The sequence below is a fragment of the Camelus bactrianus genome, chromosome 1 (genome assembly GCF_048773025.1).
Source record: "Camelus bactrianus isolate YW-2024 breed Bactrian camel chromosome 1, ASM4877302v1, whole genome shotgun sequence".
NCBI classification, from domain to species: domain Eukaryota; kingdom Metazoa; phylum Chordata; class Mammalia; order Artiodactyla; family Camelidae; genus Camelus; species Camelus bactrianus.
In genome coordinates this window covers 1,579,036-1,597,354 of record NC_133539.1, presented here as the reverse complement: position 1 = coordinate 1,597,354, position 18,319 = coordinate 1,579,036, and the positions used below count along the sequence as shown (strand labels likewise).

The window sequence follows — 18,319 nt, the reverse complement described above, 5'->3', positions numbered from 1 at the left end:
CTCCGCTGAGCACACACAGTGTTGAACTGGAGCATCGGGGTGCCAGGCCAGTGGTGCCAGGCCCTGAGAGCTCTGGTGCTGGGAGGGCTGTGTGGGCAGCCCCTCCACACTCACCGTGAACAGGCCTTTGGTCCTCCTCCGGCTGCCGATGAAGAACTGGGCTCCCTGCACCGATAGGGTGGCTGGGAAGGGCACGTCAGCCATTCTGAAAACATTGGAGGGTGGTTTTAGGGCCAGGGGAGTGCAGGGGCTCCGCCCATTTGTGTAGAAAGGCCAGTGGGCAGCACCACATGGAGGGGTATCCGTGTCCAGGGGCAGCTGAACTGAGGTGCCACTGGCTGCAGCTGGACCACCAGAGGCGTATTCTCTCGTGGTTCTGGAGGCCGGAAGTTTGCAAGGTGTGGGCTGGTGTGCCCCCTCTGCAGGCTCTAGGGGCAGGTCCCACCCGCCTGCCTGGCTGCTGGGGGTCCTGGAGATTCCCGGCTGGCGGCCTTCTCGTAGGTGGGTCTTCTTAGAAGCCCCCGATCACTGAATCAGGGCCTCCCTATTCCAGTGTGACCTCAGCTTCACGTGATGGCACCTGCAAAAACACTGTCTCCAAGCAAGGCCCCACTCTCGGGTCCCCCGGGACAAGGCCTCCCACTGAGCCACGTGCCGCGGGGGTGCTCGGGGCCCCTCCGGCTCACGGGGGCCGCTGGCGGCTTCTCCCTGCAGGGGGTCCCCAGCCTGCGCCCCTCCTCTGAGCATGGGGCAGGGGGACAGAGGGCTCAAGGCAACAGGAAGTTCACCTCGTTGGTGACCGGGGCGGTGTTGGAAGACGTGGCCAGAGTTGGGTCTTGAGGTGCACGTGAAGAGAAGGCGGGGGCCCTGGCTGGAGCCTCCGGGGCGGGAAAGCCAGGTGTGCTCCCTCGCTGCCAGTGCCTCCCAGCCAGGATGCCACGCCCTCTACTCAGAGCTCCTGCTCTGTGTGGCCTTTGCCATTTGGCTGCAGTGGGCCGTGGCGAGGTCAGCTCTTGACCGCTGTCCCAGATCGCCCTGCACTCTGAGCGTAGCTCCCGGGCCTCCCGAGTCGGCTGAGCCGTCCATGGCCCCTGCCTGGCCTGTGAAGCCCGGCCCCAGGGCCTAAATTCCTCCTCGGCCGCCGTCAGCTCCAGCCCCCAGCGCCAGGCTTGCCCCCCCCACCCCGCAGGCTCTCCCACCTGAGGTCATCGCTCCGGAAAGGCCCCAGAGTGTTTGGGGGCAAGGTGGGGAGGAATTGTGAACAAGGTATATTTAAACAGAGTGTTTAAGTGTTCAGAATACTTTTTTTTAAATTACAAAATGCATTCCATGACAACGGAGCAGAGTAACAGTCTCCTCTGAAAGCAGTAGCTGCCATAATGACAGATTCACATAAACTGGACCATTTGTGATCAGAAAGACAGCGTGGCCAGCCCCAGCCAGCAGGGACGGAAGCTGAGGGCTGGCGGGGGTCACAGGCCGGCTGCGGGGACTCACCACCGCCCTGGCCGGTTTACAGAGGAGCCAGGCGACGGCAGGGACAAGGGGTGGACTTGGGCTCTGAGTGCCTGGGGTCGTATCAAAGCTACTGTGGATTATTTTGCAGGTTTATTTGGAGTTTGGGTGAATATCTATCCTCATCCCGGATGAGGAAACTGAGTCAGAGAGGTTGTGATGTGTTGAAAGTCACAGAGCAAGACCTGGGCCTCCATCAGGCGTAGCTCCTTTTTGGCTCTGGTGCCTGAGTTGGTTCTGACCCTCCTCTGGGCCTTCATCTGATGGTAACAACCCTGTATCACGTGTGTACCCAGGTCAAGTTTAATCCCCCCAGCATGGGCACGGGCAGGCTAGGCTCCCTCCCGGCCTGGCAGCTGGCTCTTAGACCCATGGGGCCCCGCCCACCACCGCCTCTTTGAGGGGTGGGCTTCATGTCCACCTGCCCGTGACCCTGGCACCCCTCCACCAGCCTGACCCCACCAGGCCCTGCCCATGTGCACAAGAGGAGCCACACGGGGCAGCCACTCGGGACCTGGCTGCAGGAACCCATCTTGCTGGGCAGCACACGGCACCCTGTGACCCCCTCTGGGCATCCCAGTACCTACATGTCCACGGGGAGGCCGCAGTCCGTGGTCAGGGAAAAGGAGCCTTCGGACACGGCCAAGACCAGCGTGTGCCACTGGCCGTCCATCAGGGCTGGGCTGCGGAAGGACACGCGGGTCTGCCAGATGCCCGCCGCGTCCTCGCTGCGGAAGAGGAAGTGCAGCCGGGCGGCCGAGTAGAGCAGGCCGAGCAGCAGGGCGTCCAGCCCCTCCGCCATCACCGTGAGCAGGTACTCGTTCTTCTGCAGGGACAGGGCGGCACGTGGGAGCACACGCTCGGGTTAACAGACTTCGATATTGTAATGATCGCTTTACCAAGTCGTATTCTCTCCTTTATGTAGGCACATAAGACATGTATAACCAAAGCCCACACTTTCTGTGCTTGTCACTGTGCTGCTGCTTCAAAGCAAAGTGTCCCACAGCACAAAGGCTGAACTCTCGATACCAGTCCCCTCCTCATCTGCAGAACTTCGCTCAGCTGCCTCGGAGCCGCTTTGCCAGCGGGACCTGCTACAAACTGTCTCCTCTCCATAAAAAGCAGAGACACGCTCTGCTCGCTTTGCTGAGCTCGAGGTCCTAGGCTCAGGGCTGCTTGCGCTCATGGAAAGCCACAGCTCATCCCCCGCCCTGACCGGCAGGACACGCTTCGCTCATCAGGCGCAGGCGGACAGCGTGGGCCTCTCCTGCTCGCAGAAGACAGTGCCCGAGCCCTCGGCTGGGGACAGCGGGGCTGCTTTGCGCGCTCAGACGACTTCTGATCGTTGTGCGGCGACTCTGCGGTGGTCTGGGTTTTCATTATCAATTGTTGGGAACACTGTAACCTCGCTCATGATTGAGGCTTAAAATAACCGTTTGTACGGTCAATATTGTAACCTCTCGAGTATAAATTAAGATCACAATGTTTCTGTTTCTCACTAACTGAAACCGCTGGCCTGCGTCCCTGCACGTGCACCGTCCCCTTTACTCATTCCTACGGCGCATTTCACTTTGGCTCTTTGTCTGACTCTTCTCAATAAATACCGGAGCTTTGGAGGGGCTGGTCTCCGGCTCCCTCTCACTCTCTTGACCTGATACAGTCTTGAGTAATCTCATCCTTCCGCAGTGGGATTTTTGCTGGACAAAACCCATGACGGACAGAACCCACAGTGGTGGGCCAGGCAGGTGAGGGGGCAGGTGGTGAGAAAGTGAGGGGGGCATTTGGGGGCTGGGCAGTGGGGAGGGACAGGTGAGGGGGCAGATGGGGGCGGGGCAGGTGGGGGGCAGATGAGGGGGCAGGTGAGGGTGGGAGGTGAGGAGGGTGGATGGAGGCGGAGCATTAGGGCAGGTGGGGGCAGGGCAGCGGGGAGGAGGAGGCTGGGGGCAGCTGGGGGCGGGTCTCTGAGGCAGTGACCACGCTCCCTGGTAAGCCAGACGCGTGGCACACGCCCAGGAGGACAGCTATGGTCAATCGGATGGAAAATACCAGGAGCTGATGAGGACATGGAGAAACGAGCCTGCGCACTGCGGGGGGGGGGGGTGCAGCTGTTACAGAAAATAGAACACTCGTGTGGAATTACGGCCTGAGCCAGCGCCCCCGCCGCTGGGTACACGCCCAGGAGGACTGGCGGCAGGGTCCTGAAGAGATGCTGGGCCCACATGTTCGTTTCTCTCAGTAGCTGGGACATCAAGGGAACCATGTCCATCAGAGGAGAAATGTGTGGGTGAGTGCGGTCCGTTCACTCAGCCTTAGAAGCAAGCTGTGACACCAACGTGGATGAACCTTGCGGACCTTACGCTGAGTGACATAAGCCAGTCACAAAAGGGCAAACAGTATACGATCCACTTGCACGAGGTCCCTGGAGCGGCCAGATTCAGAGACAGAGAGCAGAAAGGGGGTGCCTGGGGGCCGGGGAGTGGGGAGCGGGGAGCTGTTGCTTAACGTGTGTGGAGTTTCTGTTCGGGGAAGAAAAAAACTGGTGACGGTTGCACAACAATGTGGCTGTCGTCAGTGCCCCCGAGCTGTGCACTTTAAAGGGGTTAAAATGGCAAATTTCAGGTTGTGTATTTCACCACAGGTCTTAAAGCCTCGCAGTGCCCGCCACGATGGCGGTGCGCGAGCACCCCCGCCGGCTGCACAGCGCTCCCCGGCTCGGCCCGCGTAGACACGGCCGCCTCAACATGCGTGAGCGCAGCTCCGCGTCTGCTCGCTTCCAGACCCACACGGGGGGGAAGGTAAAGAGCTGAAGTGATTAATTTAAAGCAGGTGCATAAATACAGAATATAATTTTTCAGCAAGTCTTTGCCCCTGTAAACCTGTGAGTGAAATTCCAGGCACTGCTACACTGAAGAAGCAGAAACCTCCATGGTCTCACGTCTAATTCAACTCCTAACACAGCACAAGACCCCTGGCATCGCTTGGTCACGTGACCGTGGGCCACTCCAGGCGCTGCGGGGACACGCGTGGCACCTGCAGGTGTCTGCCATGGGAAGGGAACCCTCCCATGAGTCAGCGTTCAGGACGTGCGTGTGACGCATGGAAACCAGAAACGACACAGTGAGGGCAGAATGCTCACGGCGATGGCTGGGCAGGTGGGGCGGGCGGCTGGGAGGACTTCACGGGCAGGGCCTCCGGCGGAACAGGCATCTCCAATTCTCCACGCCCAGGTCGCAGGACCACAGGCCCTGAGCAGCCACTGACCTTCCTGGGAGGGCGTGAGCCCCACCAGTGACACTGCCCAGAGGAGTCAGGCCACTGCCCTTTGTGATTTCTCAGTCACTCACCCCTAGAGATACTTCTAGGAGACCAACGTCTACTCAAGACCACCCCCTCCCCCGAAGAAGGTGAGATAAAGGAATTAAATGAGGTGGTGAAGTGAGTTTATTCCTCCAGGTGCCTGAGAAGGTGCTGACAGTTTGGAAAGAGAGGCCAAGTGACCCCGGCAGAGAAATGGGGAGGGGGGACAGGTGACCCAGAGGCAGGTAGGGTCACCTGGGAGGCAAGAGCCCTGGGGCACAGCAAGGTCAAGGGGTCCTGGGAGCAGTGGTCAGAGGTCAGTCAGGTCACGACAATGGATACATAACAGGACCTGTCCTCAGTGGGGACAGTCACATAACTCAGGTCAGGACTGAGGGGAAGCTGGGGGCCAAGTCACTGGTGGGAACTGAGCCCGGCTGGCCCTGGGGGGACCTGCCCGGTCAGCAGCAGGGCTTCTAGGCTGAGTCGGGGACACAGCAGGCTGAGCGGGAGCACCTGGGGCGGCAGAGCAGGGACACGCAGGAGGCCAGGCGGCAGCAGCTGGGCTGGCAGGAGGGGGCGGGGGCACAGCAGGCGGGTCTGCACACAGGGCGGCAGAGCAGGGACACGGAGGAGGAGGGTCTGCAGCAGGATGAGGGGCAGGGGGTGGGCTCACAGCACACGGGCCTGCAGCAGACGGGCCTGCAGCACACGGGCGTGCAGCACACGGGCCTGCAGCACACAGGCCTGCAGCACACAGGCTCACAGCAGTCCTGCTGGCAGGGGGAGGAGGTGCAGCAGGAGGGCTGGCAGCTAGACTGCGGGCAGCACAAGGCCATGCAGGAGCTGGTGCAGGCAGATGGGCAGGGGCAGGGCTCACAGCTCGCTGGGGCACAGAGGAGGCTCAGGCAGGGGGCCGGGGCGCAGCAGGGGGGCTCGCAGCAGCTCTCTGGGCAGTCGTCCACCTGCCAGGAGGAGCCGGTGCAGGAGTCACAGGGACCGGGCAGGCAGACCCGGCTGCCGTAGCTCAGGTCGCCGGAGCAGGTGGACAGGGCGGGCGCGGCCATGGTGGGGGCGGTGGGGCTGGAGGAGGGTGAGTGTGTGAGCCTGAGTGCGAGTGTGAGGGAGTGTGAGGTGCCTAGGGGTGCTGGGCTTTTATACCCCTCCCTGGCCTGTGTCGTCCCAGCAGGAGGCTCCACGCCCGCCCTTCCTTGTTGGTGTTGACAGCTGGTTGCGGGAGCCTTCATTAATGCTGGCGTATTTTCAATAGTTTTACTCACTAAACTTGTGAGTATGAATGTCCTGAGTTGCAGGATGTTTCCCGTCTCTCCTGTGTTTGGCTCCAGAAAAGTTACGGAAAACATTTGAGGCAAGGTTATGCTGAGTTGAGGCCTAGAGGTGAACACTTCTGCGAAGTGATGAGTTGTGGTTCCATCTCTCCTGTGTGTGGGGTGCTTTAATATTATTTTGACCTTTAAGCATTTTAAAATGTGGTGTAGAGTGACACTCCACATCTTATAAAAGGCAAGTGGTTCAGAGGATTGGATCATAGAGGTGGGTCTGGGGTCGGGTTCCACAGGGGGTGGCCCATGCACCACCCCAGCCCCCGCGGCAGCTGTGCGGCAGGAGGCACAGAGAGGGAGACGTCCAGCCTGGCACAGCCCAGCTGACCACGCCCGAGAGCAGCGTTAATGGGCCGTGGTCAGACTCGGACTCTCAGGAACCCTCATCAAAGAGCTCTCACAGGTGCCCGCGTGAGCTGGGGCCGTGCAAGGATGCGGGGACCCAGGGGCAGGGCTGGACTCTCCTCTGTCACCACTTATCCTCACCTTTTCACTCAAACCCAGGTGCCTTTCAACGCCCGCTGTGCACCCCACACTCCATGGCTGAGCAAACTACCCACTCTGGCCAGAATTTGCCTCCTTCAAGGGTGATGCCCTGAAAGACCAGTTCAGGGAGAGGGAGACCGTCTCCTCTGGGGACGCCGCGTGTGAGCCCTGGGGACTCTTGCACCCAGCGCAACACCGAGAAGCTCAGGCAGCCGACGGTTTCCCTCGTGGGTATGAGAAGACGTGGTCCCGGGGAGCTTGGAACAGAAAGTCGGAGTGGGCTGACGCCGGTGAAGACGCCAGCAACTGGGTCCGTGAGCTTCACGGTGGCCCTGACCGCAGCTGTGAGGTGAGACACCGTTTTCTGAGCACCTGTTCTGGGCCCGGCGGTGATCAGAGTGCTTCACAGCTGTTACCTCAATTAATTCCGTATCAGCGAAGTGAGGGAGTTACTGTGAACGGGCGGCGGAAGCCAAGGCACAGAGAGGGGAAGCAGCGCCCTCAAGGTCACACAGCCCAGAGAGTCAGGGCTGGGGCCGGAGGCCGCCAGCTGGATATGGGACCAAGGCTCTCAAGCAGGACGTCCCCCAGGCCGAATTCAGGGTGGACGTGGAAGAAAACACGTGTCGCAGGAAATTTAACACCAAGCAGCTGGACTGGAAGTTCACAGCAGAGGCAGGAAAGCGCAAAATTAACACCGGAGAGAATCCGCTCAGTGGTTTTAAGGACAAACATTGCTAGTTCCTCCAAGTCATGCAGGCTGAGGATAAAACCCTCAGGATGGGGAGAGAAAGCGTGACAAACTGTGTTCCAACGTCAGACACGACAGCTCGGTCGCCGGGGAGGGAGAAGCCGCAGTTAGGATGAAAACAGCAATTGGAGGCATAGCTGAGCTCGAGTCACTCCGCGCTGACGGGACAAGGGTGTGTGCGCATCGGGACTGAAGGGCCCGTGAGTGCCAGGAGAGTCTGGCCTTCAGGACTGCCCCGGACACTCACGACGCCTTCCTCAAGGAAGGCGAGCAGCGCCGTGTTCTCACACGAAGCAAGAGCTTAGAAAGGACTCCATCCACGCGTCCCTCTTGGGAAAACAGCGCTTACAGAAGTAAGACAAAGGGCCAGGTGCTGACGCGCACGGAGCCCGCGGGGCCCGGCTGGGCGACCCGGCGCGGCGTGCAGATGCAAAGCCCCGGCCTGCGGGAGCAGGTGCAGCGTGGGGCCCTCCTGTGCAGCGGCCCCCGAGGGCCTCATGCTTTCCCCGGGTCAGAGGCGGCGTCTTCTGTGCGTGCGAGCCACCGGCCCCCTGTGGCTCCTGGGCCCTTGCAGAGGAGCCAGTACCGCAACCTGAAGTGGTAACCGTCTGAATATATTGGGTTAAATAAAATATCTTATTAAATTAATCTCCTGTTTCTTTCCTCACTTTTAAATGTGGTGATTATAGTAGTTGCAGTTACGTGTGTGGCTTGAACTACATTTCCATGGGGAAACATAGCTCATTCCTGCTTTAAGTTTATTTTTGTTTTGCTTTGTTTTGCTTTGGTGAGGGGGAGGTAATTAGGTTTTTATTTATTTTTAACGCGGGTACTGGGGATTGAACCCAAGACCTTGTGCGTGCATGGTTCATTCCTGCTTTAAGTTCATTTCTTTGCTTGTTTGATTGTTTGTTTGTTTAGGGGGGCAGGTAATTAAGTTTTTATTTATTTATTTATTTTTCAGGGTGGTTTGGGGAATTAAACCCAGGACCTTGTGCGCCCTAGGCACGCACTCTACCGCTGAGCCGCACCCTCCCGCCTCACCCCTGCTTTAGAGCACGCTAAGAGACTCGTCATTCGAGGGTGAATAGATTTTTTTTTTAAACGGAGGAACTGGAGACTGGACCCAGGACCTGGGGCACGCTAAGCACACGCTCTGCACTGAGCTCCACCCTCCCCTTCAAGGGGGATTGATGTTGAGAAAACAAAATAGATCCTCTGTTAAACAGAAATTTCTCACATTATCTTGTTTCTTTTTTTTGTTTTAATAGTTAAAATCTACATCAAAAGAGAAAGTTAACAAGTATTCATTAGTATGACTGAAAACAGAATATATCTTTCAGAACAATAGAAAAATTATTAGACATCCTCTACTTGAAGACAAAAACAAGAATACTTATAGAGCAGAGAATTTCATCAATGTGGCAGAATCTGGAGCTAAATTATCAGTTACAATGTAAAGTAAATTTCATCTAATGTTTCTTATTAGATGGGAAAAAAAGTCTTGAAATGGTTCCTAAAATAACAACCAAAAAGGTGATAGCTGCTGTCCCAGTTAAGCGCAGACACCAACCAACAGTCACGCAAAGTGCGAGAGGAGCCGGGGGGGAGCGCCAGCCTCCTGAGCCACACTCAGAGCCCCCCCCCTCCACTAGGGGGCTGAGACGACCTGGACATGGGGGCCCACCAGCCCCCACGTCCCCACGTCTGGGGATAGGACGAGACCAGAGCAGACGGAAGGGAGGGGTGGCCACGACTCCTCGCACACGGGTAAGCTTGTTTCATTGCCAGCATCCCAGTCCGTGGGGAGGTGTGGCCACTGACAAGGCAGGGCTGGCCCCGGGCAGGGGGCAGGGGGGACCCCAGGAAAGCAGCAGCCCCCACCAGGGACCCAGGCGTGGGAAAGCACCCTCCCAGATCCACAAGGTGCATCGAATCGGCCAATGAGCAGTTGTCCAAATGAAGGGGACAGAAATAAAGCCAGGAGCCCACCCCTGCTCAGGCTGAGGACTGCAAAGGAGGAAGAGCGTGGCCCCCGCCAGTCCCCCAGGGTCAGCGAGCTGCCCTGCTGGTAGCAGACCAGCAGGGAGCATCCGGGCCATCAGGACCTGCCTTCCACCCGCTTGGCAGCCCACATCGCATCTCTTGGGGGTCCACCAGACAGAAGGCACAGATGTCATTATCGCATCCCTGGCTCAGCTCCTCCCCTGGAGCAAACACGCTCCCTCTGCAGGAAGATGCCTTCACAGGAGCCCTCAAACAGCTGCAGACACTTGTCCCAGAACGAGGACCATTGCTCAGCCAAAGCCGACTCAGCACACCAAGAGGGGAGACCCCAGGAGCAAGAATTGGCGAGTGTGACAGGAAGCTCAGCCAAGCCTGGTTTCCCTCCATGGTGGCCCCCCAGCCAAGCCCCTTCTCACTGGGGTACACCCTGTCCTCCAGGTGGCTGCCTGCCCAGTCTTGTCCCCACAGGGATGACCAGAGCGACTCCCTCCTCCCTGTGTCTTCCAGGAAGGCAACCTACCTTAATACTCAGATTCATGGGGGGCACCCAGTGAGCACCTTCCGTTTCCAAATATCCCACCCTCCTTGGCTATTGGCCCCTGGGATGGTTAGTTTCATGTGTTAACTTGGCCAGGCCGTGGTGCGCGGTTGTTTGGGTAAACACGTCTGGATGTCACGGTAATGGCATTTCTTCGATGAGACCAACATTTAAATCAGGGGACTCCGAGTGGAGCAGACTGCCAGCCACAATGTGGGTGGGCCTGGCCCAATCAGTTGAAGGCCTTGAGGAAAGACTGCGGCCTCCCGAGGAGGAGCAGTTTCCACCAGCAGACTGTCTTTGCGCTCCAGCTGCAATGTCAGCTCTTCCCCGGGAAGCCTGCCCTCTAGATTGTGGACTTGCCAGCCTCCACCATCACGTGAGCCAACTCCTCAAAACAAATCTCTCTGCACACATACACATCTTACTAATTGTTCCCCTGGAGCGTGCTGACTAGCGCAGGCTCCCTTGTGCGGCACGAGGCTCTCCCCCTCCCAGCGTCTCTACGCGGAGGGAGCAGCCACCCTTGTGCCCAGGTCACTGGAGAAGGGCCGGCGCCGGCTTGCCAGAAGCTGTTTCTGCAGTGGGCTGTACACCTTCAGAGCAGGTGCTTTGTTAAACGGGGTCTCCTTTGTCCCCAGCAAAGCCCCAAGTCCCCCGTGTGCAAGGCCCGGTGCCTGGACACGTGCCCCACCACCTGTCCCTCACCAGCAGAGACACGCAGGGTCTCCCAAGTGAACAGGATTCTCTGGGCTGGAGCTGCTGGGGGACCGCGAGCACCGGAGGCCCAGGCAGAGTGAGGGAGGGCCTGGCTGGCCTAGCCTGATGGGGCTAGTGCCCTGGACGCGGCTCAGGGCCAGGTCTCAAAGCAGCCCAGCCCACACTCTCCCCCGAGCTCCTCCCCGCAGTTCGCACAGACATGCACTCGAGGCCTTGGAGAGGGCCTGGCAATGACTTTATTTGTTAACAGACTGACCACCCACATGGGGCAGAACAAAATGCACAATCCAACAAGGATGGAGAGGAGGACACTTGGTGAGGTCAGAACTCGGAGGAAACTCGGGGCCAGCCCAGCGGGCAGTGAGGGCTCAGCCCAGGCAGCAGAAGTGAGAGGTTCTGGAGCAGAAGGAGCCCTGAGACTGGGCTCAGGGCTCCAGAGATTTCAGATGGAAGTCAGAGTTGGTCCTAGGAGGAGCTGGGGACCTGCCCGGTCAGCAGCCGGACTTCTAGGCTGAGTCGGGGACACAGCAGATGGGGTGGGAGCACCTGGGGCGGCAGAGCAGGGACACGCAGTAGGCCGGGCGGCAGCAGCTGGGCTGGCAGGAGGGGGCGGGGGCACAGCAGGCGGGTCTGCACACGGGGCGGCAGAGCAGGGACACGGAGAAGGAGGGTCTGCAGCAGGACGAGGGGCAGGGGGTGGGCTCACAGCACACGGGCCTGCAGCAGACGGGCCTGCAGCACACGGGCCTGCAGCACACAGGCTCACAGCAGTCCTGCTGGCAGGGGGAGGAGGTGCAGCAGGAGGGCTGGCAGCTAGACTGTGGGCAGCACAAGGCTGTGCAGGAGCTGGTGCAGGCAGATGGGCAGGGACAGGGCTCACAGCTCGCTGGGGCGCAGAGGAGGCTCAGGCAGGGGGCCGGGGCGCAGCAGGGGGGCTCGCAGCAGCTCTCTGGGCAGTCGTCCACCTGCCAGGAGGAGCCGGTGCAGGAGTCACAGGGACCGGGCAGGCAGACCCGGCTGCCGTAGCTCAGGTCGCCGGAGCAGGTGGACAGGGCGGGCGCGGCCATGGTGGGGGCGGTGGGGCTGGAGGAGGATGAGTGTGTGAGTGAGTGTGAGGGAGTGTGTGAGGGAGTGTGTGTGAGGGGCCGGGGCTGCCCACCTTTATAGCCCTCCGTGTTGTGTGTTGTGCTTGGTGAAGTCTTTCCTTCCTTGTTGTTGTTTGGAGTGGCGCCGTGCTTGGGCAGCACTGGTCACTGTAAGTGCCTCTGGCTGGCGAGGCGGGGCTCTGCTGACCTGTGTCTGTTCCCGAAGGAAAGCCAGCAGAGCCCCTCTGGATGCCATGGCAGAGACGGCAGCAGTCGGGCGGCTTTGTGATAGCGACACCCTCTGCTCCCCGGGGCGGGGGCCACTCTTGAAGGCAACACTTCTACTCCAAAGGAAGGGACCAGGGCGTCCAGTCCCAGAACCTGGGCTTTGAGAGAAGGAGATGTGTTCATGTTGGGCAGGTCCAGACGTGCTCGGCTGGCCTGGTCACGGGGCGGCGCGCACCTTGTGAGCTGGTGCTGCTGGTTGTCTAGGAGTCAAGGGGGCCTGTTTTTACTAAGGTTGAGCCCGGGGGCAGGCGAGGAAACGTGTCCTCCTTGGGGGCAGGGACCAGCCCCCAGAGGGGCAGGGACGCAGGTGCAGGCTAGAGCAGTGAGTGTGACCATGGGGGCAAGTGCGTTTTGCTTCACTGCAGCTTGAGCTTTTACAGAAGCTCCCCTGGACAGAGTCCTAATGCTCACACCTTCCTCCTCCACTCACAGCTCAGTCGGTATCAGGAGACTCCTGCAGCCTCTGGGTGCAAATTAGGACAAGATCTCCTCCCTGAGAATCCTGTCCACAGGCAGAAGGTCACTGAGATATAGTGGCTGTGCCCTGACCCTCTGCTGTCAGCTCCTGGAGTCTGTCACAGTGAACGCTCAGTGGCAGGGCCTGGCTGTCCATGGACCCTGACAACTTGGAGTGGCCTCTGCCCCAGTGCTTGGTCTACACCCGTGACTTAGTGAGCACATGACGTCTGGCCCTGGACCCTGGTGTCCTGGCTCTTCAGCCACCATACTCTGCCAAGTCTCTGAGAGGCAAGGGCAGGGACCTTGGTGGTGCTCTGGGCTGAGGGCTCTGCAAAAGCAGGCCAGGGCTCCACAGAGGACTTGTTGGGGCCAGGGAGCTACAGGTGGAAGCCTCACTGACCTCTGACGGGCGGGGCTGGGGGCTCTGCTGGAGGACCACGCGGCAGTCAGACTGCTGTGGAGAAATGTTATCTCAAAGAGATCACAGCTTAAAATGGTCCAAATGTGTTGAAAGACTTTAATCGACACATCCAGGAAGCTCAATGAACTCCAAATAAGACACATACAAAAAATCCACAATTCCAGCAAAAATGCTGAAAGTCAGAGGCAAGTAGAGAATGTTGAAAGCAGCAAGAGAAAAACGACGGGTCACTCAAGGGAAGCCCAGTAGAACGAACAGCTCACGTCCCATCAGACACAATGGAGACCAGGGACAGTACGGCCACACAAACTGCTCAAAGCAAAAAGTGCCGATCAAGAATCCTAGATCCAACAAAGCTGTTTTTCAAAGTGAAGACAAAATTCATTCTTGAATAAATAAAAAATGAGAGAATTTGGTATTCACAGACTTGCCTTAATAAGACATACTAAAGGGAGTTCTTCAGGCTGAAAGCAAGTAACGCCAGACAGAAACCCTAATCCACAGAAGAAAACAAAGGGCACAGTAAAGGCAACTGGGTAATTACAAAGGGCCAGGCAGATGCGTGTTTTCTCTCGTTTCTTCTCTTACTTGATTTAAAATAATTTATAAAACAATATATGTATGGAATACAGGACAGAAATTCCTTAAAAAACGAAAAGTAGATTTACCCTATGATCCAGCAATCCCACTCCTGGGCATACATCCAGAGGGAACTCTAATTCAAAAAGACACCTGCACCCCAGTGCTCACAGCAGCACTATTTACAGCAGCCAAGACATGGAAACAACCTAAACGTCCATCGACAGATGACTGGATAAAGAAGATGTGGTGTATTTACACAATGGAATAATATTCAGCCATAAAAAAGAATGAAATAATGCCATTTGCAGCCACATGGATGGACCTGGAGATAATCATTCTAAGTGAAGTCAGCAAGAAAGAGAAAGAAAAATGCCATGTGTTATCACTCATATATGGAATCTTAAAAAAGATAAAAGAAGACAACACTGATGAACTTATTTACAAAACAGAAACAGACTCACAGACGTAGTAAACAATCTCATGGTTACTGGCAGGAAAGGTGAGTGGGATGGGATAAATTGGGAGTTTGAGGTTTGCAAACATTAACTAGTATATACAAAATAAACAACAAGTTTCTTCTGTAGAGCACAGGGATCTGTATTCAATATCTTGCAGTAACCTATAAGAAAAAAGAATCTGAAGAGGAATAGATGTCTGTATATGGCTGACTGAAACAGGCTGTACACCAGAAACTGACACACTGTAACTGAGTCTACTTCAATAGAACAAAACAATGTAAGTATAAAACAATTGTAATGAATAATCTATAGAAATGTAATACATCTGACAGCATCCGCACAATCAGGGCCACGGGAGCAAAGCTGTGCTGCGGAGAAAAATGCCGCAGATGGTAACTCGGATGCACACGGGAGTGGAGGGAACCAGAAACAGTACAAAGGTTAGGGTAACAAAAGCTATAAATACACGCTTACTTTCCCTTCTTCTCTAGGCTTCCTAAAAGTCATCAAAGCATATTAAGTAATAATTATAACAGTATTGTTGGATGTTTAACATTTTAAGATGTAATTTTGTAACATCAAGACCACAGAAAGGACAGGAAGGAATGGCGATGCATAAAAAAGGAGCCACATTTCATACGTCACTGTAATTGAATTAGTACAAGCTGGAAGTTATTCCGATAAGTTAAAGTAAGTATGTGGTGGGCCCTAGAGCAAACATTCAGGGAAAACTTAAAGCTATGGTAAAAAAAAAATCATTAAAGAAATAAAACCGCTACCGTGGAAGATAGTCACTAAATGCAAAAGAAAGGAGGAGGAGAGGGACAGCTACAGAAAGGCGGGAGACACAGGAAACGAAAGGATGAACCGCAGGTGTAAATCCAGCCAAAGGTAACGCTCGTTACTACGTTGTGTTAACGTGACCGCAAGCACCGAGTTAGCGAACACTGGACCGTCGCTCCTAAGGGAGGTAAAGACTTAGCTCCCATGAGCCTCTGGTCTCACGTTTGTCAGCTAATGCGTACAGAACCCTGTTTGTGTGTGTCTAGGAAAAATGCACTGTGTTTTCCTTTACTCTCACACATCGTGCTTCCGACACCAGACACGTGGGCTTTTCCCTCCCCAGCAAATTCTCTGACCATCCAGAGGGGTGTGTACAAGTCAGTTCAGTTCTGCCCCTAAGCAGAGTTGGTGCAGACCTGGCAGGTTAGGTCTCGGCCCCACGAGACTGCCCCCCACTTCAGATGCCAAGGGCAAGTAGCAGGTCCCCAAGTTACCCACAACTTCTGCCCGACTTGCTTGCCAGCTGGAGGTTCTCATGACCCCCTTCTCAGCTTGCACAGTTTGCTACGGGAGCTTGCAGACCCAGAGAAATGGTCTCCAGAACCCCCACCAGCAGCACAAGGATATTCCTCTTCAGAAGTGCATGTGGGACATTATCTAGGGGAGAACCTTTGCTGAGATGTAAAACAAACCTCAGTAAGTTAAAAAGGATAGAAATAACACAGAGTGTGTTCTCTGACCACAATGGAATGAAATTAGAAATTAATAACAGGAAAAAATTCAGGAAACTCATAAATATGTGGAAACTAAACAATACACTCCTAAGTAACCAAGTAGTCAAGGGCACCAAAAGGGAGTTATTAAATCCTTTGGGAGTAATGAAAACAGAGATCAAAACACCAGAACTCACGGGTGCAGCCAAAGCGCTTCTTAGAGAGAAATTTATAGCTGCTAAGTCTCTATATCAAGAAGAAGAAAGGTCTCAAATTAATACCCCAGTCTTCCACTTTAATTAAAAACAAGCAGTTGTGTCCAGCACCGCCAACCGCCGTGCGCAGCCCCGACCATGGCCCGCTTCAGCACGTGCTCATCGCTGACTTGCGTCCTTTGTGTGTGTGTGAGTTGCATGTACGTGACTCGTGTCTCAGTACACCTGCTACGAAGCCACTGGGCATGACAGGAGATGAAGAGACGAAGCGTGCAGTGGGGGCTGTGCTTCCGGTGACCCCCAGGTTGGGGTCTTGTTCAAGAAAGGAGGTGACAGGACACAGACTTTAACCTGAGAGCTGGAATTTACAGAGAAAAAGAAGAAAATGGAAATTATAGAACTGAAAATTCAATGACTGGAGTTGGAAGCTCAGCAGCCGGACTGGAGGGAAGGAAAGGAGAGGCGGTTCGCGAGCAGAAGTCCCAGGATGGAATCCGTCAGGACGGGATCCAGTTGACAGGAACCCAGGAGGGAGCATCACGGCTGGGGGAGAATCGAGGACCCTGACTTGGAGAGGTAGGGACGTGCTGCACGTCTATGAAGTGCCCTGTCCTGGAACCCGGGGGGCAGACCTGCAGGGGTGCCTCTGTCCTTGCAGGGGAGTGGGGAGTGTCAGCTGGACCTGGGGCGGACAGGACTGTCATCCACAGCTAAACAGACCCCAGACGGGTATGTTTCTGTTACTTCGATTACATTTCCTGTTAAAGGATGTCCCTAAAAACTCCGAGCATGATCCCCAGCCTTTGACAGTTTAGCACACTGGAAAATTGTAATTGCTGGAACTACCAGTCCAAACCCCTGGCCAGGGGTCACACGGGCCCTGCCCCCACACTCGAAGGGTGGGGACCTCACCATCTGCCGAGGCCGGCCGCTCTCGGCCCCTTGACCGGTGCGGTGCCGCCCTCGGGGTCAGCCGTGCCCTTCACATGCTCGAGCACTGAGACCACAGAGGAACGTGGGAGGGACGCCCCCAGGGAGGGCGGGCAGGGCCACTGACCTTAGGCGGAAGACTCGGCGCTTTCAAGGTCACGACGATGGAGAACTCTTCAGGAAAGAAGTCGCATCTGAAGAAGACCCTCGATGCAGGGAAGCTGAGGGCGCGGGGGGCAGCGGCCAGCAGCTGGAGTCCTCGCGCGCCCTGGACCTGCACCACCCTGATCCCGGCCGCAGCGCCATCCGGGGGGACCGCCTCTGCCAGGATGTCCAGCGGCCGCAGGTCTGTGTCGAGGAAACCACAGGTGGGTTATGTCTACGGGGTGGCCGCCATGGGTGTGCCGGTCCCTGGCCCCAGCATTTTACAGCGGCCTCGCGGGAGCCCCTGGGAGCTGGGGGTCAAGACTCTCCCACCTACTCAGCGAGGACGCCAGGACTTAGCCGCCCGCGTGGGCCTGCCTGCGGCCCCTCATCCCCAGCCCTCCCCCACCCACCCCCTGGGCTTCGCACATTCCCTGTCCCTGGGGTTTCAGGTCCACCGCCAGGCCCTGTGCTGGGTGTGCGGGAGCAGCCCATCCCTGGGACACGTGTCCGGGGGAAGGTGGTGGTGGGCGAGGCCCTGCGCAGTCGCTGCACACGCAAACTTCCCTGGTTTCCTGCTTAATCCCGGGAGAATTCGTTCCTCACTTTCTTGGGGCGGGAGGGACACCCCACATACTGCGTCTTGTTTGCAAACTCTGTGTGAGGGAGGGTTAAAAAATCCCTTCTGAGAAATTAAAAAAGAAAAAGGCAAAGAAAGAAAGCAAGGGCTCACACACGTGACGCGCCGGGGTCTGGGACGCGACACGCACGCCCTCCCCCGCCCCGAGCCAGGGGTCTGCGCCGTGGCCCGGCCAGGAGCTGCTGGCGGAGGAGGCCCTGGGCTCCGCCCTGGCACCTGCGCGGCCTCCCCCACCAGTCGTAGAGGAGCAGCGAGGCCCCTGTTCTGAGGTTCAGGGTCATCAGAAACAAACCGCCCCTGAGGCCAGACGACAGGAAAGGAGAGTGCGGAGCCCGGGGAGCAACTGCGACTCGTGGTGGGGGCGCAGCCACGGGAGGGAAGCGCCGGCTTGGAGCAGAGCCTGAGGCCGCCCCTTGGACCCCTCCAGACCTGCCACCACCGCGGTCAGGCCGGGCCCCGGGGGAATGACGGGCACGTGTGAATGAAACAGCCATCCCCCGGAGCTGTCTCCCTCGGGGCCTGGCGGTCCTGCCAAGGGGCCCGGAGCCTGCGGTCAGCGTGCCACCGGGACGGTCAGCAAGGCCAGCGGGGCTGCGCCGCCACCGCGCCCCCACCGTGCGGCCAGCAGGTGGCGCTGCTGCGCCCGGGGCCGGCGCGTCGCACGCTGGCGGATGGAGCCGAGACAGGGATCGAAGTTAGGAAGGAAAAACGGTTTCCCCGAAACAGGAGTTCAGGGAAAGACACTGAGTTCCAAGGAGCGAGGAGGAGACAGCAGCTCAAGGTCAGAGTGGAAACGGGAGGGGAAGGTCAGTGGGCAGAGGGCCCAGGGCAGCCCTGGGAGGCGTGGGACCAGGTCGAGGGGACAGAGGGGTTCGTGTCCAGGACGCATGGCCAACGTGGGAGAGTGGTCGGGCTGGGCCCGGGCTCCAGGCTGGAGTCCTCGC

General features: G+C 57.3%; 1 protein-coding gene across 1 annotated transcript in view; it reads right to left on the bottom strand.

The window, feature by feature from the left end:
- TSPEAR (thrombospondin type laminin G domain and EAR repeats) overlaps positions 1-18,319 on the bottom strand; it is a 124,275-nt gene that overhangs the window by 20,986 nt on the left and 84,970 nt on the right. Inside the window, exons 2-4 of the mRNA XM_074342442.1 lie at positions 16,719-16,939; positions 2,103-2,341; positions 115-205 (exon numbers count right to left, since the gene is read on the bottom strand). Of these exons, the coding sequence (XP_074198543.1) occupies positions 115-205; positions 2,103-2,341; positions 16,719-16,939 (551 nt within the window). The remainder of the gene's footprint in view (positions 1-114; positions 206-2,102; positions 2,342-16,718; positions 16,940-18,319) is intronic.